Source organism: Mustela erminea, chromosome 13 (genome assembly GCF_009829155.1).
Source record: "Mustela erminea isolate mMusErm1 chromosome 13, mMusErm1.Pri, whole genome shotgun sequence".
NCBI classification, from domain to species: Eukaryota; Metazoa; Chordata; class Mammalia; order Carnivora; family Mustelidae; genus Mustela; species Mustela erminea.
In genome coordinates, this window is record NC_045626.1 from 47,470,247 (window position 1) to 47,493,498 (window position 23,252).

A 23,252-nucleotide genomic window follows, 5' to 3' on the forward strand; every position below is an offset into this window, starting at 1 on the left:
CAGGGACTCCTCATTTCAGTCAATTTAAATTTCAACAGCTAGCTAGTAAGCTAATAACATAGCAAGCGGCTACGTATTGGACCAAGTAAGCCTTCCACAAGCAGCCTGGCCACTGCCTCCGGGTGTTTACTTTCTAGGCCCGGCTCACTGGAGAAGAGACTGTGTCAGGTCTCCCACAGGAGGTGGGAGACAGGCAGGACCCTGCAGATGGAGCCAGCACAGGACCACCCTCGATGGGGACGACCGTGGGACTCGTGTTCAAAGGGGACCCACACCCCGCAGCCCTTCAACATTCTTAAACAAGGCTCCTGATGGTGATAAAATGCACATCCTAGGTGAGGCACAGAGCAGTAGGGCCCCCAGTCTGAGGCGTGAGAGAGACTCCAGGTCCTTTACACATCTTGGTGGAGAGAGAGGAGGATGCCCAGTGATGATTATGTTTTAATTTCCCTTCAGTCTTGGGGACGTGGGGCACTAATAGTTCATATTAAGTTTTTTTTTTTAAAGATGAGACATTTTCCGCACACCACATCTGGTGCCCTGCTATCTGCTCCATTCGAACCTCAAAACCTCATCCACGTGGTAATAAATGTATCTGCTCCAGAAAACCCACAACTTCATGGAAGTGGCTGAGGGCAGACTTTCCAATTTTTCTGCCTCCCACTTAAGAAGAGTTTGTCCCTAACTTCCAGGCTGCCATTTTGGTGGCACTGAATTAGGAGCACACTTGTACACACATCTGTGTGCACGTGCATGTCCACCGATCGAGCCACAGTTCTCATCTAAGCTAGGTCAGTATGTTGGGTTTCCTAGCTTTTTATTTTCTCTATATTGAGGTTTTTGGCATATGAGAATGGCATCTTTCATAAAGAGGCTGATAAACTTTTCTAGGTTCCTTAGCTAAGTGCTTGCTGAAACCTTATATTAACACTAGCCACATGAAAATGCTGTTTGCCCATTTTGACCTATGTACACAGAGACTGCATGCACATTGAGCCACCTGATTTACAGGTAAGGCAGCCGCTCAAGACTGTAGGCGTGACTGTAAAGCAAGCAAGAGACTATGGCCCCAGACACTCCCTGTCTGGGGAGCCAGGAAGAGCTGCCTACAGAAGGGAACTGTGAACGGTCCTGCTTCTTCACCCAGAAAGAATCTTTTAAAAACTTCAGTGAAAAGGATTAAGCATTAGTCCCCAGGGAGTCATGATAAAATCTTGATGTTTTCTTTCTAACATCATTGTCCTGAATTCTCATTAAAATCGTGTATGGAAACAGAAATATCTGTTTGGCTCAAAAGCCAGCATTAACCCTCCTGGAGCAGGAGAGAAAACTGGAGAACACGGAACTGCAGCTGTAAGTAATTGAAAGCAGAATGAAGTCGGACTTTCCAGTTTCTTTGAAAAGCCTAGGAGATTATTTTCCCCAGATACATGTAGAGTCCAAATATTAATTTATGTTCTGCCTTCTTCTAAAAATGGCATGGAGGCAAGTTCAAATACCATATGTGGATACTGGCCAAAGCTGTGTGCATTACGGTTTACAAGCCGTAGCTCGCACTCACAGACGGACGTAGCTAGGCAGGTCATAGGGAAGGATCTCATTTGGACCAATGCACTCACAGAAGCATCGGTCAGGAACCATGGACAATGCAAGGGTCTGTTTTCTTCTCTTCCACAGGCCCGGGTGACGCTATAGCTCAGACCTACTTAGCTGCAAGAGCTCATTTCTCATCTATTCAAGTTTGTTTTGCAGAGGCTGTAAGCAACAGACACACTTTGAAAACCCAGCACAAAGGTTTTCTTACAAAGTCTGAATGGTAGGGATGGGGGTGGCTGGGAGATGACTTAAGGCGGGACGGTGCAGGGGCTCCCAGAAGATGGGGGAAGCAATGAAAACAGAAGATGAAAATGCATTTGGGGAGATAGCCAAGCAGCAGTTATGCCCTTAAGCAAGGGGCAGAAATAGAGGCTGGTTCTTTGTGGAGCAAAACCCTATTCTTCTTAGGATGGGCCCACATTCAGAGTGTAGCTCTCCTTAAAAGCCTGTGATTGATGGTTGCAAATCCCCCTGCCGGACCTGTCTTGGTCTCAGCTCTCATGGCAAACAGTAAATGCAGATGATTCTGCAGTTGTGGAATCATCTGGTCAGAGCCCATGGCCAATCTAGATATCCTGGTACCCAAAGGGGATTACCTAGGTCACTGCCACCACACTATGGCCAACTCCCGATTTCATCGCGTTTAACAGGCAAGATGATCTTTCATTACCTTTTCTGATACTCATGGAGCCATAATGCATGGAACTGATCAAACTAGATTCCCTATTAAGTAACAAGAAGTTTCAGGATGCCTGGGTGGCTTGTTAAATGTCTGCCTTCATCTCTGGTCATGATCCTGGGGCTTTGGGATGGAGTCCCGCATGGGGCTCCTTGCTCAGCGGGGAGTCTGCTTCTCCCTCTGCCCCTCCTCCCCTGTTTGCGCATGCACACACGCTCCCTCGCTCTGACAAAGTCTTTAAAAAAGAAAAAAACAAGTTTAAGGTAAGCCCTTTCTCTTAAGGAGTATATGATTAGTGAACCAATGTTACTCCTAATAAAAGAAAGGTATGATTTAAATACTTAACATCTGGAAAGTAGATGGAACTGTGTGAGTAATCCAATTAACTAGTTTCCAGGGCTTTTAGCTTCCAGGATGGCCTGACTGCCACTTGTGATCCTTTAATGGTGCTCTAAACTTGAGACCTTGTAATGCCAAACAGAAGCACCACTGGGCACTTGCTCGTTAAGGGACAACAATAGTTTAAACACTTTGATGCATAAATAATTTAAAAGCCAGTTAAATATTAATAGGATTTCTAGATCTTTCAAAAAAAAGAGACTTACTGCAGAGAGCAAAGCCTGAAAGCTGGATTAGGAAATACCACTTGTGAGCTAATTTTAATTAAGAGATTATGCATCAACTGGAACTCAGTGATTTAAGTATTTATCATAGTTTAAGAAGTCCTATGTCTCGCCTCTTCAGATACATTACAGCTGCCATCTTGGACTGGATCTGCTTACTTGTATCAGAGCAGAGTGTTACACCACCACAGTTCAGAGTCAATGGAACAAGCCCAGGGCTGACAGGAGAAAATGAAATCAAAGCAGCTTTTAGTCTACAAGGCCTGCGCCTCACACTCAGCACTCCATCGATAAGCCAGCCCCCCAAGGGTAACTGGCAGACAATGAAGCGGTCTTAATGTAGCTTACACCAAAATCTTTGTCTAAAGGCAGCTCCTATAAACAGCCGGATAACGGCATGATTCATCTATGAGATCATTCCAGAATCTGTCTCTGTGTGGGAATATGGTTGGTGTGAGGAAAGAAACAATTTGTGAATGTGTAATTTTCCACAACAAAAAAGAGATGTTCTGGAGAAAGTGGGTAGGGAGGAAGAGTGGGATGGGGGGGCATTCAGGCTTCCAGGCCCCCTCTCAGAAGCAGCTGTTCTCTACGGCTGATCTCTCAATGATCAACACTCAGGAAACAGACCCAAGAGGATGACCTCATCTGAAAGGCCCCCATGCCAAAAGCTAAGGACATAAACAAATACCATGTGGGCACTGCTATTTATTTTTTTAAGATTTATTTATTTATTGGGACACCTGGGTGGCTCAGTTGGTTAAGTGTCTGCCTTCGGCTCACGTTATGATCCCAGGACCTGGATAGAGACCAGCACTGGGCTCTTTGCTTAGCAGGGAGCCTGCTTCTCTCTCTAGCAAATAAAATATAAAAAAATAAAAAATAAAAAATAAAGGATTTAAGAGAGAGCGAGAGAGCGAGAGGGGCGGTGGGGAGGGAGTGTAGAGGGAGAGGCAGAGAATCTCAAGCAGTCTCTGCTAAGCTCGGAGCCAATGCGGGGCTCAACCTCATGCCCCTGAGATCATGACCTGAGCTGGAACTAAGAGTCAGCCACTCAAATGACTGAGCCACCCAGGTGCCCCTGGACACTGTTATTTTAAAACACACCCCCAGAGATAACCTGTTCTACACTGGGAAGCCATCTCCTTCAAAGCATGGTCTCAGATACATCTGTAGTAAGCAAACCCAGTCACTATCATTTAGTCAGGTCTGGTTATCTGAATGGGTCCATTCCTACACACACATCAACAAGCTGGAATCATCCAGCGTGGTTACTTTACATAACCCAGAGTCACAAGTTAACTCGGTTCACTGCTACTTCCTTCTGAATCAGATCCCTATATACAGAAATACCTACTGATGTCTGTTTCAGGAAATAAAGTGCATCTGGGCACTTGTCTCAGTTCTCGTATGCAGAGATGGTCCTGGGACTGGCCCTCAATACAACGCTTGCAGTCTCTCACGCCCCAGTGGTTGTGTTCCAAAGCTTTTGAGCTGGCTGTCTGGAACTTGGAATGCATTTTCCCACTGACACTATGTTACGAATGGGGATCGCCCACACAGTGCTCTTTTAGCCTATAATGTCACCAAACTAGCCTTGGGCGAAGCAAGAGCTCTGGTTATAGGAGCAACAGGTCAGAGGGTGTAAGGGGGGGAAAGAAATAGGAAAAAGTGGAGTCTCTCTCATGGTTTCCTGGTTTGGAGCTGACCTTGAACAACATGTTAAAGGGATGAGGTCAAGTTTGCATTATTTCCCTCTCCCTCTCTGGGGCTCCTTTTCCTTCTCAGGACCCCAGGATCCTTACTCCTAAGCTGTTCCTGTCCATAGTTTCTCCCCTCTCTCCACTTCTCAACCCATAAATTGTTTTGCAGCTCCTGGTCCCAGGGTGTCGGCACAGCAGCCCAGAGGACAGGGCCGGGGTACAAGAGGCGACGGCAATGGTCTTAGGTAGAGGTGTGGATGAGCTGTATCAAAGTGGGGTCTGCCTACTGAATAGAGTCAGGAAACTTAACTTGCAATTTATTTTGTAAGCAAAGGGTTGCCACGCCAAACCACAGATCTACACTAGAAAAGAGAAGGCAGTGACTCATGTGGATAAAAGGCGAAAAGACTCCATCAGGCCTTGGCAAACTGCTGGTTGAGAGAAGAGGAGCCGGTTTAAGGCTGGGACTTTTCCCAGAAAATAGTATAATTTACAAGCTTAATCTGAGAAGAGTGTTTACAGCTATGGGAAGGTTTGATGTTACAGTTATAGTGAAAGAGACGGGCAACATCTGTTCCTCTTCTCAGTGACCAGCTTCCAATAGCTTGTTTTGAAAGGTGGGATTTGGCAAAGCTTCTTCCCACCAGCAAGAAAGATCAAAACAAAACAATCATCTCCTCGTATCCCATACAAGCATGTGTACTATGGGATAAAAAGTTAAAAAAAAAAAAAAAAGAAAAAAAAAGACTGGAAGGAAATAGGCCAAAATGTTAATGAAGATTTTGTTTTGGGAGGTAAAGGCTCAGTAAATTTTACCTTCCTTTCATTTTCACATACATTCTAGATTTTTAAAAATAAGCCATGTACCACTAAGGAAAACAATTTAAAGACCAGATAAAAGCAGATCTGAAGATGAATCCTTTGTGTTTCCAGGAACATAGTGCTGGCTAACTCATCAAAAATTGGACTGAGACCTGCTACACTGGAGCGGACTTAGAGCAATGAAATAGCTCCATGACTGGAAAAAATGGAACCAAAGTGGACATTTAATGAGTACTTATTACATACTGCCTGGCAGGTTGCTCAAAGCTTTCATATGTAATACTTCCTTTGATACTCTCAAAACTCCAAAGCTGACATCATAGCCAGTTCTACAGACGAGTGAGCACCAGCAAAGCTAGTTAATTTGCTGGGACTGAAGAGTCTGCCTGACCACCAACTCTATCCTGTGCAACCTATGCTCCTCGGCTTCAGCTGCCCATCAGCCCTGAAGGCAGGGATGGAGGACTGTGGTTTTCCTACTGGGATCATGAAGGATGGAGTGAAAATGAGTGGGCTTCTCATTCCCACCCACTTTTCTGGAATAACTGTGGTTAGCTATTTTATTTATGGGAATTCTGTGTAAACTTGTATTGGAGGGATGGTTTCTCCAGCTAAAAAAAAAAAAAGGTCTGAAAACCACAGGACTAAACAGTCTCCAAGTTCCTTCTAGCTCTAAATGTCTATCTTTGAAGTGTGCTCCTTACCACTGAACTGATGTGAAATAGCATTATGTGGCGAACCTTCTGGGTCATGTATCCTTTGGTGAGTTAGCCTGGGGATGCCCCGAGAAGTGGCAATGCCCTCATGTCGAGGAAGGGCTTCTATACCCTTGGAAGTGGTTTCTGCTCACTGAGCTCAGCCCACAGGCCTGCCGTTATGAGTGACAACTCACTCCTGCTAATGATTAGTGGGACTTGGGGGTCCAACTGCAGTTTACTTGAAAGGAGTTAGGGCAGCCTGATGCCAGTCTTCAATCTAAGCATGCAAGAAAATTCCAGGAGTTAGGGCAGCCTGACGCCAGTCTTCAATCTAAGCATGCAAGAAAATTCCAGCACCTTCCCCACACATGCCCCTGATCACACCTGGCCATGCTAGGCCCCAGAAAACGCTGGACAGCGAGGACCAGACTATACACGAATGTGTGAAGGTGTGAGTTGGTGATGAGAAAAGACCAAAGCAAAAGCGTCACTTCATCCAACATGGAAGGGCACCAGTGACGAGATGAAACTCCCCACTGCCCCTTTGGGAAAACCACCCCCTTCTAACTTGATACAAAAGTCAACCCAAAGATGTCCATTGCTTTAAGTATACATGAAAGGAAAAAAAAATCACATGTTGATCAAGGGCTAGAAAAGCAAGCCAGCTAAAGCCAGGAAACCCTGATGGGGCTTGGGAAGACCAGGTGTGACATCAGCAAAAGGCCCTTGGCATTCCTGGGGTTAATATTCAGGGTGTTAGTATTTGAGAAGAACTCCAAGAGCACAAAATGAGTGATACACTGGTGGTGAAGCTACATGTGGAGGTCATTTGGCTGGGTAGGTCAGGGGAGGAAACCTAGCTGGGGCTTAGCGCCTGCAGCCTGACACCCCCTTTAGTCACTGCAGACTTAGCAGCTTTCACCGTGGCCAGGGCAGCTATTTGCAGAAAAGCGGGTGCGGAGCCCATGACCACTCACCCTTGTTGACACCTTCCAGGCCCCTCCGGCCTGTCCCGTGCTGCCATTCCTATCAAGACACCCACAGGGAGGGGGTGCCAGGCTGAGGAATCCAGAGAGCACTTGCTCCTATGGAAGGGGACAGTCTGGCCATCATTTTCGGGGGCAATGACATATCCATAAAATTAGCCACTCTCAAAAGTCTGGAGGCACAGTCCTCAGAAATCCTGTCTATATTCATTTATTCAACAAATTTATTCAACAAATACCATGTCTACTAAGACAATCGACACCCTCAAGGAGAGTTAAGGACAAATTACAAAAATAGATTTGTTAAGTGCTAGGACAGGCCTAAGGGTACCACAGGACACGAGCGGCATCTTAGTAGGGCCTTGAGGCAGGGCATTAAGGGGGACTGTGACCGTGGCCTGAGAAAGGGCCCTTGAGGAGAGGTCTGAGTTCCCTCAGTAAGAAGCTCCAATGGGTTGAAGGACAAGAACAGTCTTTCAAGTTCTGCACCAAGTATAAAAGCCCCAAAGGCAAGGAGAACCTATTTCGGGGCCGGGCATCCTGTTAAGGCCAACATGAGAAGCCACAGGGAAGAAGTCGGGTCTGAGAGGAGAAGTGAGGCCAGAGCCCAAGGCCCTGTCTCTGTGCTCATTAATCTAGAAAATCACGAAAGAGGTTTTCAGTAGGAGTCAGAAACCTAGAGTCACAAAAAACAACAAACACCCAGGGTGCGAGGGCACCTACATATCTGACTTCGGTCCTGTTTTCCTAAACTCAACACTAGTCCCAGCTGAGCTCTTCAGTCAGGAGCCAGCAGAGGCACTGCTGAGAACTGAGGAGGCCGGGAAGGGGATGAGACGGCCTGGCAGCACCAGTCTTGGGCCCAGGGCTGGGGGTGCTGCTTTCGCCTGGGATTTGGAGATGTATGGAGACTGACTAGACGTCATCTTCTCAATAAAATTGGAAAAAAAAAAACCCAATAAAAACAAAATGAAAGTGAAACAAAGATATTTTCAGATAAAAGAAAACTTGAAGCAATAGATCCATACTAGAGAAATAGTAAAGGAAGGGCAAGTTCTCCAAGATGAAACCAAAAAATACCCAGGAAAATTTAGAAGTCTGAGAAAGAATGAAGGCTGGAGTGAGTATCTGGCTCACTGCAAGGTCTTTTTGTTCCTTTTTGTCATTATTTCTTTACAAACTACATGCCTGTTTGCAAACACTGAGAGTTTCTTCTTTCAGGGAAGCATGTTTGTGGGGGGCAGTGAGGGGCAGAGTAAAGGGTCCCTTACTTCCTGATGGTTCCTTCCTGGGACTGATGCCAGGTTAAGGCCTGGGGTCCTCTGGTGGCCTCCACAGGTTCAGTGTGGGGACAGGTGGATCCTCCAGTGAGCCACTGATGGCAGAGACCACAGATGGGCCCACAGTACCCAGGAAGGCCAAAGACTACATTTCCCAGACACCTGGAAGCAGCCTGTGTTCCGCGGAGCAGAAGTCCTCACGTGGAAGCTGGAGGCGGGAATAGCATGGACTGGAGCCGGGGGGTCAGAGCTTCCGGTGACTGTGGGGTGGCGACATCCAGCATGTTTCCACAGAGGCAGCCCAGAGCATGGCTCCATGTTTGTCCCCACTGCACTGCCTCCCACTGGGTCACTCTTGGGTATCTATACTGCTTTCTCTGTCTGTCCTGGACATTCTGTGGACCATCCCAGGTCCACCGCCTCCCCACCAACAGTCAGGGAGGAGCCTGTCGTCTCAGCCTATCTGTCCTGCACTCCATCCCTTCGTGCCCAGCAGAGCCACAGCAAGACTCTGAATTCCTAAACTGTAAGAGCAGGAATGGAGGACAGTTATTAGAAGCACCTAGTTTTATCTAACAGATGATTTCTCAAAATGTCGTATGCAAGCAAACTCTGTAAAGCAAATGATATTTTAAGAAGGAAGAGAGCTCATTAAGCAGGCAAGAAAACCATGTTTAAAAAAACAAAACAAAACAAAAAACCCTGTCACCAATCCTTTTGTGAAGTGAAGACATGTTTGGTGCTGATGAAACTACTTAGCACACCTTCTCAAAGAGCAGCATCTTCCAGCACAGTGTAAAGACAGGAGGAAGACGCCTACCAGTCCCTCGATCGCTTCCTGGTGGTGTTTGTGGGTGACCTGGCCGTGGCTGCGTGGGTACTGGGGAGACCTGAGCAAGCAACACTTCAGGATCCTGAGCCAGCGACGCCCACATGCAGCCAGGCTGTCTGCACCACAGGGACACCTACATCATGTGACCTCCTCTCTGCTCTATGTAGACCCTATTCTCTAGCCAACAAACCCTCAGGTGAGGGCAATAGTAGATTATTTTCACCCAAGACTCCCCCTAGAGATACCTGCAATTTGCCCTTGGAGGAGCCAGGCCACAGGGTGAACTGGCGGCTTCCAGAGCTTTCAGAAGGTCACCACCCAGCACCAAGGCCCCTGGGTCCCCAGGAGGTGGCCCTCCGAGGGCATATACTGAGCTCCACCAACATCCAGGTACGCGCTAGCCAGCCAGCATCCTGCACCAGTCGCTGCCAGCAGGATCCGAGCCAGCAGGCGGAACCCAGAGCCTGCGGTCTGCCAGCACGCCCTCCCTGCTACCTTGGTCATTGCTAAGCTAGTCCCTGCCCCAACCTCGTATCTGCAAACTGACCATCCCAGAATCCAGCGCTTGAGCTTCTGGCGATGATGCAATGAACGAATTGTATAAAAGCCCTCAGCATAGTGCTTGGTGTACTGTAAGCATTATTTTATGCTTCAGCATGTGTTCCATGTTCACACACATGCAGAACTACCTGGTCGAGGAATCCTAAGGACACAGACTCTTTTTCTCAAGAATCTTCACCTATAAATCAAGGCAGGAAAGAACAGTTTGAAGACTGCAGTACTCACTAAACATCCAGGACAATCTGCTTCAAGTAGGGACTCTAGAAATCACTGTGAAGATTCTACTACTGTCAGCTTGGAAGTGTTAACCTAATGGCATCCAAATGACCCCAAACTCTGCATGTCAACTCTGGGGTGATCCAGCCCTCACCAGGCAACCATGTACCAAACAAAGCTACAAAGTTACCAGACTGTGCTTTAAAAAAAAAAAAGGAAAAAGTCTCAAATTTTAAAAAACTGAATGGAGACTCATTATTCATATAGGAGCTCTAGAAGCAGCTGATCGTCGGTGGATGGAAAATGTGAAAAGCATGCCTCATTCATAAACTCCTCGTTCGGCCAGACTTAACAGCTTCCACATTAGCAAAATTGACAAGGGTGAGAATGGAGTGTGCAGGATCTCTGGAGAGTCTACTCAAGCCTCCACACCGTACACACAGAGACCTGGGGCAGGCTGAATGATGGGTCTGTGGCCGGGACGTCCCAGGACAGCCCACTTCGGTCTCCACCCCCTACCCTGCCCCCTAGAGCAAACTGCTGCAGTGTGGGTCAGCAGTGGGAGTCCTGCCGGGATGGTGCTTTACCCAATTCTCTCAATGCCAGGCCTTACTGAGAATCCCCACCCCAACCCCAAGAAGTTCACAAGGGGCCAGGCCATCTATATCCTCCTAAGTCACCGGGGAGGCTGGATTATGCCCCTCCCCTTCTCCAAGGGGAGGGGCATATTCACACTTCTTCATCTTGATAAAGAGCTTTGGTCTCTGGGGAGCACTCCCGGATCCCTTGGTCCCAATTCCCTGAGCACCTTCCTCTGTGCTCCAGCTGCTCACTGCTGAGGACTCATTTCATTGTTGGTTCTCGGGTCTGATGGTCTCCTGCCCTCACACGGTAACGGGACATCTTGTTCACCACTGTGTCCTTACTGCTTAGAACACTGCCTGGCACATAGTAGGTCCGATAGGTTCTATGGAGTGAATGAGTGAATCCTGCTGTGCAGCAGCAGTACCCGGATTCCTATCTGGGAGGCAGGCCGGGGTGGCAATATACTTGGAAGGGGATGAGACTCACAGAGCAAACTCTTAGCTTTTACTGCCAATAGTAGATTCCCTATAAATGTGGGTGCTGATAAAGATCTGGGGGGAGTTAAAGCACTCCATAACACCTCTTTGGGGGTCCCCAGTTGTGCTAGATTGGTTGTTTCCATGTCTGGCTTCTGGATCGATCATAAGCTCCTAGAGTGTGAGTCTTACTCATCCCTATACCCTCCCAGCCTCCGTCAAAGCCTGTACCCACCCACAGGGGCAGAAGAAATGAATGAGTGAGTATATGAATAAATAGTAAAACCTCTCCTGAGACTGGCCGGTCTGCCTTGGTCAATGGATGCCTGGAGGCAAAGTGTGTGCTCATTTCAGTTTAAAACCAAGAACAAAGCTTTGGGGTCAGGGTGGGAGGCAGGTCCAGCCAAGATGTGAGAGCCAGACTTGGGAAGCTCCAGCACAGCATGAGAAGCCAGAAAACAGAGCCGGAAAGAGATAAGGCCATCCTGATAGATGCTTTGTAAAAGAGGTTCAAGTACACACTGGATGAACTTCTGAGTTTCCTGTTTTTAAAACTTCCTTATGATGAAGTTGGAGTTGGACATCATCCCTTTCAGGAGGGGGTTTTTGCTTGTCTGGAATAATCAGGCACCTGTGGCTCAGTACATGTGTGTAAGCACAGCAGAAAAATGGCGACCAGTACCCACAAAGTCAGTGGGTTAAGGTGGCTGGAGTACTGGGTTCTGGAGGGGCTGGTTCTGCTGGGCGTCCACCCCTGAGCCCGAGGGGCCCCAGCTATGAAGCAGGGAGGCCAGGCCACGTCATCTCTGAAATCCTTTCCAGCCCTGCAATTCTAAGATTTGAGTCTCAGTCACACTGAGAACTCCAGCAGAAGGTACTAGTTTGTACAGGCATGAGCTAAAGTGCCGTAAAATACAGATGTATAGAATTTACTGGTATAAATACTTCCGTTATTTGAGCATAGTGATTTCAAACAATTAGTGAAAATAATCCTAATTTTAAGTGGCAGTTCATTCTAGGATGTCTGCTCATCAAAAAATTTACAAAGCACAACTGCTTCTTTGTCTCACTGCTAAATTACAATATTTTGAGCTGTGTTCATACTTCCTTGTGTGAGTTCTTAAGCAGAATATGCTACAGAAACAGGCATGTTCTTTTGTCTGTCAAGCATTACAACGGACCCAGTGTTTTTTTGTTAAAGAAAGTTAACTTTACTGCACATTGGTTTCCTCATTTATAAAGTAGGAAGGAGTAGAGTTTATTCATGTCAAAGATGGAAGAGGTTATGCCCTGTGAGCCCCCAAATGCACTTTGCTACTTCCTCTGGGGCCACCAGCTGCACAGCTGAGCAAGATGGCCACCCGGTGACATCTCCCTGGTAACACACAGGGCCCTCCCAGCAGGAGTCAAGGCGACCCAGGTAGTGACAGATGCCCCTCTCCCCCAGTGTCAAAGATGAGGAGGGCCACATATTTCTAATAAGGATATCAAACACAGATAGTAGGGATGATCTCTTCCTGGACAGTTTAAGTTAAACTGTGTTCCCACGAGCTCTGTATAAAATGCAGGGAGGGATCTTCAAAGCTAACAACACTGGTAGTAACTTGTGAAACCCATCCTACAGAGGAACAAGCAGAGGCTTGCAGAGGCAAGTGATTTGCCCAAGCAGAAAATGACAAGTCTCCCAAGTTCTTCTCACTGATTCCCACGTTGTATTTACTTAAGAAATTTGGGGTCCTTGACAAGTTGGCCCCATGTACCTCTGTCAGGGGCTGTGCTGGACCGTGCATAGTCAGTTGCCCTAGGAGTCTTACTTCACCTCCATGAGGCAGTTATTATAAAAGCTCCATTTCACAGACAGCATTCTGTGAATATGGAACTTACTTTGCCTGCTGGACAGAGTGAGTCACGGGAAGTCCCAGGGCTGGACGGACTTGGGTTCAAATTCCCATTCTGGCCCAAAGCGATGTTTGATACCATAACTCTTGAGGATCAGTGGTCCTATCTATAAAATGCGGATAAGTACTTAGGTACCATGGGGAGGGGGCCTCAGAACTTGGAAAGAAAAGCACCATTCCAGTATGAAACAAACACGAACAGTTCTAAGATGAAAGCACAGAGAAGTCAGATTACGTTCAAGAAACCAGATGGGTTCTCAGTCAGAAAGACTTGGCAGTCCCCTGACTGAACATTAACTGAAAGTCTTAATTGAAAGTAGTAATTAATCATATGGGAAATTTTAATGTGTTTCCCCCTCGTCGTTTTAAGTTTCAGGAGACAGGAACCAGGCCCATCTTTTAGTCTTTACCCCTGCACCTAGTCACATAGGAAGCACTCAATACATGAGAAAATGGACCATGGCCGGAGGACGAATACATCAGTCAGAAAGGTTAGCAGGGGAAGCCCAGAAAAATACAAAAATAAAGCCAAGGCCACAGTGGCCATCCAAGCTGGCCATGAGAGGACAAACTTGCACACAACCTTCCAGGCTGATTCAGATCTCCCTGGAAACATGTTCACAGGCTGGTCACACCAACATCATCAGGGCCCTGGCATGATTATTTGTGTAAAATTAGTGAAATGGCCTTCTGGGTCACATGGAAGTCTGAGAGCTAGTACCACCCATTTCCACAGGGATTAAGTAAGCCTGCTGTCAGGTGCAGCCAAACCCAGGACCACGACAGGTCGGTAAGGTCAAGCAAGCCTCCTCATGAGGTCTCTTGCAGGCAGCTCTGTAGGCCACGCCCAGGTGATCCTTGAATCCCTGACGGGAGGGAAGGGTTTGTTGTTACTTTTTTGAGAACACCTACTTTATAAGGATGCAGGGAGTGAAAAAGACCCGCCCAAAGTGTGCCCTCAATCAAGAGTAAGATTACTGCGACTCTTTAAGGTGTACATCTAATACAGGACCAAGTCAGAATTCCATGAAGATGCGCTACTGTCTGCCCATGAAGCTTACGGTGCAGAGCAGAAATAAGGACCATGGGTGAGTTGAACAGCCCAAGTCTAACAGGGGGGTGGTGGGAGGGGGAAGCCATGGTGAACAGGAATGACCAGCGGAGAGAGCTCATGGAATACGGTGGAAAATGAATAAATGATGAGTCAGCACCAGAGGCCACATTGCCCTCCACAGAGGCCCACAGGGCAGTGGTCACGAGTGGGTAGTGTGCCGATGTCACAATGTCCAGGGGGCAATACTAGCATTTCACCTGTAGTGTGGAGTCAACATGCCGCACGATTCCTGGCATCCTACGCGGTGAGCTGTCCTACCCTAAACACCGGCAGCTCCCTGGCGACAAACACCGGATACAGTGACATGTGAGGGGACAAGGTTGTGAAGACTCAGAGGAACCAGCACAGAGTTTGGCACAGGGAGTGAAGGGGAGGCTCTGCAAGGACAGAGCCTCACTTACCTACTTCTCTTCAGAGCAAAAGGAAAGGCTTGTTGAGCTAGAGAAGCAAGCATTCTTTTGGCCTGCAGCGAATCACATAGGTCTGTTCCTGTACATTTTGCTTTGGTATTTGCTCCAGCCTGCTGGTCAGTCTCCAGCCCAAAGCCCAAGATGCAAAGAGGCAGGATGGTCACATGGTTTTTCTGATTTTTTTCTTCACCTACCTTTCTCCAAAAGCCGACACGGCCCCGAGCAATGGGGTGGGTCCCCGGATTGCTCTTGCTTTACAGCATTGGAAGAGGGGACAAAATGCACATTTGTAAACAGCAGGCAAGACAGCGAGGACAGACAGACACACACACACACACACACACACACACACACACACACACACACTCTCACAATAACAAGAAAGCTTTCTGGCTGAAAAGAAAGCAGAACTTTCTTCCCAGTTTATAAGTACTCAGTTTGCAGTGTTAGAGCCAGGCAAGTTCTTGGAAACGGAAGGGCAGCCACATTATGCACATGGTGTCACAACTTTTCACCCAGAGAACTAGAAAGCAAGCATGCATATACATACCCAACTTGGGCACTGTCACGATAGGGCAGCACTGAAAATATACTACAGAAGGATCTTCTGCCACTGATAAGGACTATTCTAAAAAATAAACAACAAAAAAAGAACAAACAACAAACAACAAACTAAATGCAAGGACTCTTAAATTAAAAAAAAAAAGAAAAGAAACAACTGTAGCAATTAAGCATTCATGGAATTCACAGCAATATTTGCACACACTCCCGCCGCCTCCTCTGACAGATGGTATTCTGTGCTCCTTGCAAAATGCAACCTCAGCGCAGCCAAAGCACGCTGCCTCTCCTTACCCAGAGGTTAGCATGCGAGACGCCGGCTCGGGTCTCTAAGGAGTACACACGGGAGGAGTCCTCCCGAGCGGGAGCTGTTGGCTGTGGGTTGCACAGCAAGATGGAGCAGACAGAGCCATGAGTCTGGGGTGCCTAATGCTGCCAACAGTCATGCCACACTGAAACCATCCATGTCTCCTCTGCAGTGAACAATGCAAAAGCCATAGTGCCAGAAACCGTGAGCAAGAGACGCTCAGATGCCATTGTGATCGCTGGGGTTTTTTTATATGCTGGCAGCACGTTAGGTTCTGAGAATAAATTCAGGGAACAATTACATAATCAGTCTTAGCCTCCATTCCTGCTATAAAGATACGACTGGAAACAGTTCTGTGTGATGCTCTTATGCAATCAAAGGCCACTTAGGAAAACATTAAAAAAAATTCTCTCAAGTACTTATCCTGGCATATGAAAATAACTTTTGCCAAAGAGAACTGCTGGTTTAAAAAAAAAAAAAGAAAGTGGAGAAGATTAAAACCTAACATTCTTTAACACAGTAGAAACACACATCAGATATGAAATTTACTCTTATAATCTTTTTCTAAAATAATCATGATGAAAAATCAAAAGGGGAAAAAAAACCCAATACTACTAACTGCATCAAGGTTGGGAGACTATGACCTTATTTTTACAACTACGATATTACACTGTCGACCTGCCCAGGATAAAGTCGGGTTCCCTGGCATGGCCAAGCAGGCCCTCTGTCTTCTGGCTCTTTCTCCTTCTCTGGTCTCAGCAAACACGACCCCACACCCCCCAACTTTATCATCCATCTATGTTAAAGGACTTGCTGTCCCCCACCTTGAAAAGACCCTGCTGTTGCATGCCCATCCTTTGCCTGCCGTGTCCAACTTAGTATGCTCAGAGTATTAACTATTACTCTTCCAAACCCAGCTCAGAAGTCATGGCCCTAGGAAGGATTTCCTCCCCCTTCACCGAGTTCCTCATTTCCTTGTTGGGGAGGACATCAATCACAACGGGCTGCTCTCCGCTGCCTCCCTGCCCTTCCAGAGGGTGAGTCCCAGGGTGGGGCCCACGGCAGCTCCTCCATAAACAGGGCCATGCTGGGCTTCACAGCAGCACCCCAGTCCCCGTCCCTGGGAAGGCAGGACCAGGGCTACCCATTCATTCCACACTGACCCATGTCGCCAGTGTTAACAGGACTGAAGCCACAGTCCCAGGCTCAAATATCAGCTGTGTCCTCTTTGTATGACCTCGTACCTCTTACTAACTCTTCTGAGCCTCAGTTTCCACAACTAAAATGATAGGATAAAATTACTAACTAGCCCACAGGAATGCTGTAAAGAATAAGTCAGTCTGTACTGGGAAAGCCCTCGGAACAATGCCTGGCAAACAATGACACTCAATAAATATTAACTAGTTTTACTGGGAACCGCCTTCTTCCCTGGTAAAACTGAGGGAAGTTTTACCAGCAGAGCACCTGGATTCTGAACCTCTTCAGACCTCTGTGCTAAAATATACAGGCCTGCTAAGATGTCAGAGGTGTGCCCAAGGGCAGCTGAGGTATGACACGTGACTACAAGTGTGTAACCCACACACAGAGCTGTCTCTCCTCTCTAGGAGAGGCTTTTCATCAGGTACCACAGACCCTAACCTTGTCACTGACGCAAGAAAAAGAATGCCCCAAGCAGAGTGGGCCACCAAGGCTTCCAGGGCCAACATCTAAATAAATCATGAGCACACCACCTTGCTAAACATCAGTCAGCCTCCTCGGGCTCTCACACACAGTGACCAGTGGCAGATTCTCACTATAATGCCTCTGTATGTTTACTTACACAGACATAATAATAGTTAATACTTATTAAGTACCCATTAGATGCCCAATTCTAGATGCTTCAACTGATGAAAGTAAGTTAAGTGACATGCCAAAGGGGACACACTATCAGGTGAGACCAGTTGGGGATCTGAAGCCATGCCCTTCTCCACCTTGTGCCCTGATGCTTTGCCCTTCACTGAGACTTACTAAAAGAGTCTGCCCCTGTGGGTTTGACTGGACTTTGGACACCAAGAAGTCAACCTTCACCACATTTTCTAGGGTGGCTTTCCAGCCCTGCCTGTAGGTGACCAGGCTGGGAATGGGTGGGGCCACAGGGTGACCCATCACAGCCACCCTGACTTCAGAGCTGCCTGGTGCCTCCTTCTCCTGCTCTGCTCAGCTGGAGTGCCTTCCTAGGTGGAAGGATAGAGACTCTCCGAACAACCCCCACCAGCCCCTGAAATCCACCCAGGAGGAAAGTCTGGAACTACTCATTCCTTGAGGCGCTCAGTATCCACATCTCCTGCAACAGAGGAAGGAATGGATTGAACAACCTCAGCTGGCTTAGTGTTAGCGCATTTCCTTCATTACTTAGTGCTAATGGGTGCTTCCTTCCCACACACTGAATTTGTTGGGACATTTCTAATAGAACAAGGAAACGAGAGAACATAAATGCATGTGAAATTAAGTATTCTTTCCAAAGTTCTAACCACAACGTGCCTATTAGCAAATGGGCTGCACTGTTTTCTAAATGAGTACTCATCTGTGTGGTCCTCATCATTTAGGTGTCGAGAAGAGGCTGACAGCCTGAGTCTCATTCAGAAAAATGTGTTATTCTATTGCACAGGTCAAGTTTAGGAACTACGAATATGGAATGTTTCCCAACAGTCCAGTTAGGCAGGTTCTTTTCCGGTTGGCCATTCTCAAGCAGCTGGAAAGGGAAGGAGGTTAAGTAAGTAAAAGCATAGCATCCTTGGGTACTTCCCCTCCATTTTTTGGTGGAACCATCCCGCGATTCGAACATCATGCAGGGTTCAGAGGAGGAATCCAGAACAGAGACCCGACAGCAGCTCCACACAAGTCTGTGGCTGTTGAAGCCCTGGGAGCTGGAAATGGCCAAGAGAGCTCCCAAGAATGCATCCAACATGTTGCCTAAAGTAGCTCTGGCTTCAGGCTTTAGCTAGAGCAGGCAAATATCAGCAAGTGGCAAGTTCTTGTCTTCTATCTCCTCCACGAGCAACTTGGAGCAGTGTGAACCTAAAGAAAGGTCCATTGTGACCAACTGCTGTGTCCCAAACCTGGAGGATTCCTGTGAATTTGCAGCTTTCTTCTTTGTAAGTGTTGGGGAAATATCCATCGTCACAATGATGCCCAAGGAAATCAGATTTGTTCACCTTCTTCAACTGTTTCTGGATTTGTGAGAGAATTAAATCAGATGGTAGTTGTCAAGAATGACACAAGACAGCCACATTCCATTTCCAGGGGACTTCAGAAACTGGCTACCTTCACGTGTTGGCCTCCGACCACTGTAGTTACTTCTTGTATGCCCACATTGCACGCAGAAAGCCCACAGGGTTTTCCCTTCTGTGCCATTCAACACAGAGTCAAGGTGACCAGAAAACATTATACAAAAGACTCTAACTTCAAAATAGGAATTAACTCCAGAGAGACAGGTCTTTAAGAAATTAAAGATCACATTTCCATACAAACATCTGCCAGAGAAGGAAAAAAACAACAAAACAAAGGAAAAAGCTCCAAGGGCAGCAGCCCGCAAGGGCAGAACTGCTTCAAGATACACAGTGTTTTCCAAACCTCTCCAGGAGGCATGAAGAGCACCATGTTTCTCCTTCATGTGGCTTCAGCTTCTTGCTTAGAAAAGTGTTTCTGGTATGCAGCAGCGAGGGCTTCAGGCCACAAAGCTTCCAAAGGCACACACCGCCAGTGAGATATTGGAGTATTCCAAATAGCCTGGAGATGCTCAAGGGCCCCATGGTTGACACAGTATCACAGACCCATCATTAAATCCACTCTCAACCCCTTAGCCCAGAGCTAGGGAAGATCTCATGCCATTCTGGACCCTCAAGCGTTCCCTCAATTGCTGAAAGCTGGCTTTCTGTTCTATTTCCAGAGCCCTGGGGCATCTCTATTAGCTGTGAGAAAGTTCAATCTCTCCCAGGTGGAATATTCCATGAGAGCAGAAATACGATCTTAAGGACATAAAAACAAGCTACCAAGATCTGAAGTTAGAGCAAAGAAAATCACATTCGCAACATCAGTGGGTAAGCACGAACACAGCCCAGGGGTGTCCCTGACCCAGGAGTCTATGTTAGGCATTGGGCGCACATGTACACTGCATTTCCCAATTCTGTAGTCCATTCCCTACATGACCAGGAAGAAAAGCAAAGCACACTTTCAAATGCTGGTGTCAGGGGTTGAATCGTGCCCCCCCCCGCCCCCGCAAAAAAGGCATGAAGTCCACGGCACCTGCAGATGTGGCCAGAAACATGGTCTTCACAGATGCAATCATGTTGGGATGCATTCATACTGAATCAGGGCGGGCCTCAACCCAGTGGCTGGATTTCATAAAGACAGACATTTGCAGACACCCACATACACAGAGAGGAAAAGCCGTGTGACAATGGAGGCGTACACTGGACTGGCACAGCCTAGAGCCCAAGCCACCAGGGACTGCCAGCCGCCCCGAGAAGCTGGATTAGGTGACAGATGATCCCTTTCTAGAGCCCTCAAGAGGCACAAGGCCCCCGCTGCCACCATGACTGCTGACTTTCGGCCTCTGGAGCTCCAAGAGCACGCACTTGTGCGGTTTTTGGCCCCCTCTTCCGTAACGATTTGTAGGGCAGCCCTGGACAGTGCATCCGCCCAGCGTCCGTCACTTTGTTCCCATGGCTGCATAGCGCTTCATGCCTCCCGCTCGGCAGGTCAGCCGTGCACTCATGAACAGGGGCGGGTGCATGCAGAAAGTAAAGCTGTTGAGACTGACGCCAGAAAACTAACGAGTATTATGAAATCTCAGGACCAGAGCCTGCCAGGCGCTTTCTCTTCCCAGCCCCCATCCCTCCCCCAACTGCTTCCTCATCCCACAGTAGGGGGGTGGGGGGTGTTGGGGGTTGGGGTGGGTGGGTGGTGGTGTCTCGACACCCCCCTCCCTCACTTTCTGAAGGGCTGGCAATTACATAGCAGATGAATGAAAATTAAAATCAAGATGTTCTTGTTTCCTCTATTTAAACTCTTATTAGCCGTGGGGGTGTGGGATGCTCTTCCTCCTTAGGAACACTCACTCCTGCATGTGCTACAGTGGGGAGGAGGGCAAGGCCAGACAACCTGTGGCTATTCCAAGGCCACTCTTCACAGGGAGCTCTGTCCCCTGCATCTTGGAGTGGGATGAAGACAATCTCCCAATTCTGGGAGTGGGAAGAAGGAAGGGGACTGTGGAGAAGAGGGACCAGAAGCCTGAGCAAGAGGCAGGGCTGAGGCCAGTGGCAGGTGCTTGGAATCTGGGCTGGGCCCTAGTTTAGGAGTGGAATTCCAACGGCTGAGAACAGGGAACACAGAGCCCAGGATGAAGGGAAACAAACCATGGCAGATGTGGCAGGGTCTCAGGCAGTCAGAGTAAGGGCAAATGGGGGCCACAGAGCTGGCCTGAGTTAGATGGTAGAAAGTACCAGAAGGTCTAGGCTAAACAGCCACCATACAAGATGGTGGTCTTATCCTCAGTGGCTGTGTTTGTCTACTAATCCTGAGTGCTCACACCACCCGCATCCTCACAGCCACCCCATGACTGCCGACACCACCACCACCACCACAGCACAAGCCTTCAGCACCGGCTTACGGGGGCACAGCTTATCCTACAGCGTAGGGAGTGGTGGAGGACCCCTGAGAAACAGCTGTGTGCGATCTGCCCCTCCTCCCTCCCAACAAACACTTGCCTAGCACTTACTCTATGCCAGGGGTGGGGGGGGGATCCGATGAGGGATGACAAAGATGGGAGGGGAGCTCCACCCTCACAAAACTCGTGGTGGTGGGAGTGGCCTGATTGGGAAAGAGATTGCTCTCCAAGGGACAGCTAACCTGGCCTGAGGGAGGCAAGGTGGGCTTCCTGGAAGAAGTGACACCTAAGTCAAGCCCTGAGGGATAAGGGGCAAGAAGATACACTGGCGGAGGGACTGCATGAGTCCAGGCTGAGAGGAGAAAGAGCAGAAGGCCTACTGGAGGAGCTGAGTATGCCAGAAAACTCTGCTGGCCTCATGTGCCTGACCCACCAGGGTCTCCACATCCCTCTGTGAGTCACTTTGACCAACTGTCTCGCTCACAGCTCAGCCTTAGAGGCTGTTCTCTAGGATAGCCACACTGATCTGTGCACTTACTAGGATCCAGTTTTGTACCTCCCCAACCTGTTTCAGTTAGTTATGTACCTCCCCAGGTAGAGGGGTATGAGTAGCCAGTTACACTGGCTGCTCATACTTGTTCGATAATGACTGCACAGACCAGTGAACTGTGGAGGGAAAACAGGAGCAATGCTACAAAAAACACCAAATGCTTAGAAAGTATTCAATTAAGTCACTAAAAAGGGGGGTGGTGGGATGCTAGAATATCAGGAAAACACTGTGAAAATCCAACAGGATTCTGCACTTGAATTCTTGAGTCACTTTAAAAACGTCCAATCTGAGGACGCCTGGCTGGCTCAGTCAGTAGAGAATGTGACTCTTTATCTCGGGATGATGAGTTCGAGCCCCACATTGGGTGTCAAGATTACTTTAAAAAAAAAAAAAAAATCTTGGGGCTCTTGACTGGCTCAGTCAGAAGAACACAGGACTCTTGATCTCGGGGGCATGAATTCAAGCCCCACGTTGTGAGTACAGAGATTATTTAAAAATAAAATCTTTTAAAAATATGTAAAATAAAAATCTTTTTAAAAAAATTAAAAGTAAGTGGGGCGCCTGGGTGGCTCAGTGGGTTAAAGCCTCTGCCTTCGGCTCAGGTCATGATCCCAGGGTCCTGGGATCGAGCCCCACATCGGGCTCTCTGCTCAGCAGAGAGCCTGCTTCCTCCTCTCTCTCTCTGCCTGCCTCTCTGTGATCTGTCTGTCAAATAAATAAATAAATAAATAAATCTTAAAAAAAAAAATTTAAAAGTAAGTGAAATCTTAACAATAAATAAATAAAATAAAGAAGCCCAGTCAGGACATGGCAGCAATAGGTGGGAACAATGACGGGTGGTTTTGATGCCAGAGACGGAGTCTGATCAGCAGGTCCAGATGCAAAGAAGAGGCTTGGCATCAAAATGTGGATGGATGACCACTGACAGGCCTAAAGGTGAAGCACAGTGTTTAAGCAACACACGTGGTTTCTGCGGAGAGCTCTTCCACAGGTCACGAAACTCCCCTTCTAAGCACACACTGTCAGTAATCGTGCAGAGCTGACGGGGTCTCAGCAGCAGAAGAGCAGCAGAGCTGGGAAGGCCACAGGCGCGGTCCTAAAAGGCCTCCAAAGCTGCGGACAGAGGGAGTCCTGGGGCTTAGGGAGCCAGGAAGTGGTTAAGATGGTGAATGGTGACAGGGACCAAAGCTGTGGCCAGACGAGCTCCCCAAGACAGGACAGGCATTGGAGCTCCTGGCAGTCGTGTGAGCAAGAAAGCGAGGAGGTCTTTGAGGGCTGGCTGCCATGACAAGTGACCACCTGCACATGGCTGACACACAGGAACTGCTCATCTCTTGGTCTGGGAGCCCAAGTCCAAGCCCACGGTGTCCACAGGCCATGCTCCCTCTGATTAAGGCGCTAAGGAAGGTCTGCTCCAGGCCTCCCTCCCAGCTTCCAGTAGCGCCTTGGCAGGTATCAACGTAACACCAGCCTTTGGCCATGTGGCATTCTCCCTGCGTGCAGATCTGTGCAAACTACTCCCCTCCTTTTTAAAAAGATTTCATTTATTTATTTGACAGACAAAGAGATCACAAATAGGCAGAGAGGCAGGCAAGAGAGAGAGGAGGAAGCAGGCTCCCTGCAGAGCAGAGAGCCCAAAGCGGGGATCGATCCCAGGACCCTGGGATCATGACCCAAGCCGAAAGCAGAGGCTTTAACCCAATGAGCCACC

The 23,252-nt window shown here is 48.0% G+C and overlaps 1 protein-coding gene across 2 annotated transcripts in view; it reads right to left on the reverse strand.

The window, feature by feature from the left end:
* Positions 1 to 23,252, reverse strand: part of CABLES1 (Cdk5 and Abl enzyme substrate 1) — a 110,784-nt gene that overhangs the window by 25,814 nt on the left and 61,718 nt on the right. The window contains exon 4 of one of the 2 annotated variants that reach the window (XM_032309489.1): positions 15,030 to 15,107. The exons of the other annotated variant lie outside the window; for it this stretch is intronic. Coding sequence (XP_032165380.1) covers positions 15,030 to 15,107 — 78 coding nt within the window. The remainder of the gene's footprint in view (positions 1 to 15,029; positions 15,108 to 23,252) is intronic. 2 annotated transcript variants of the gene reach the window in all.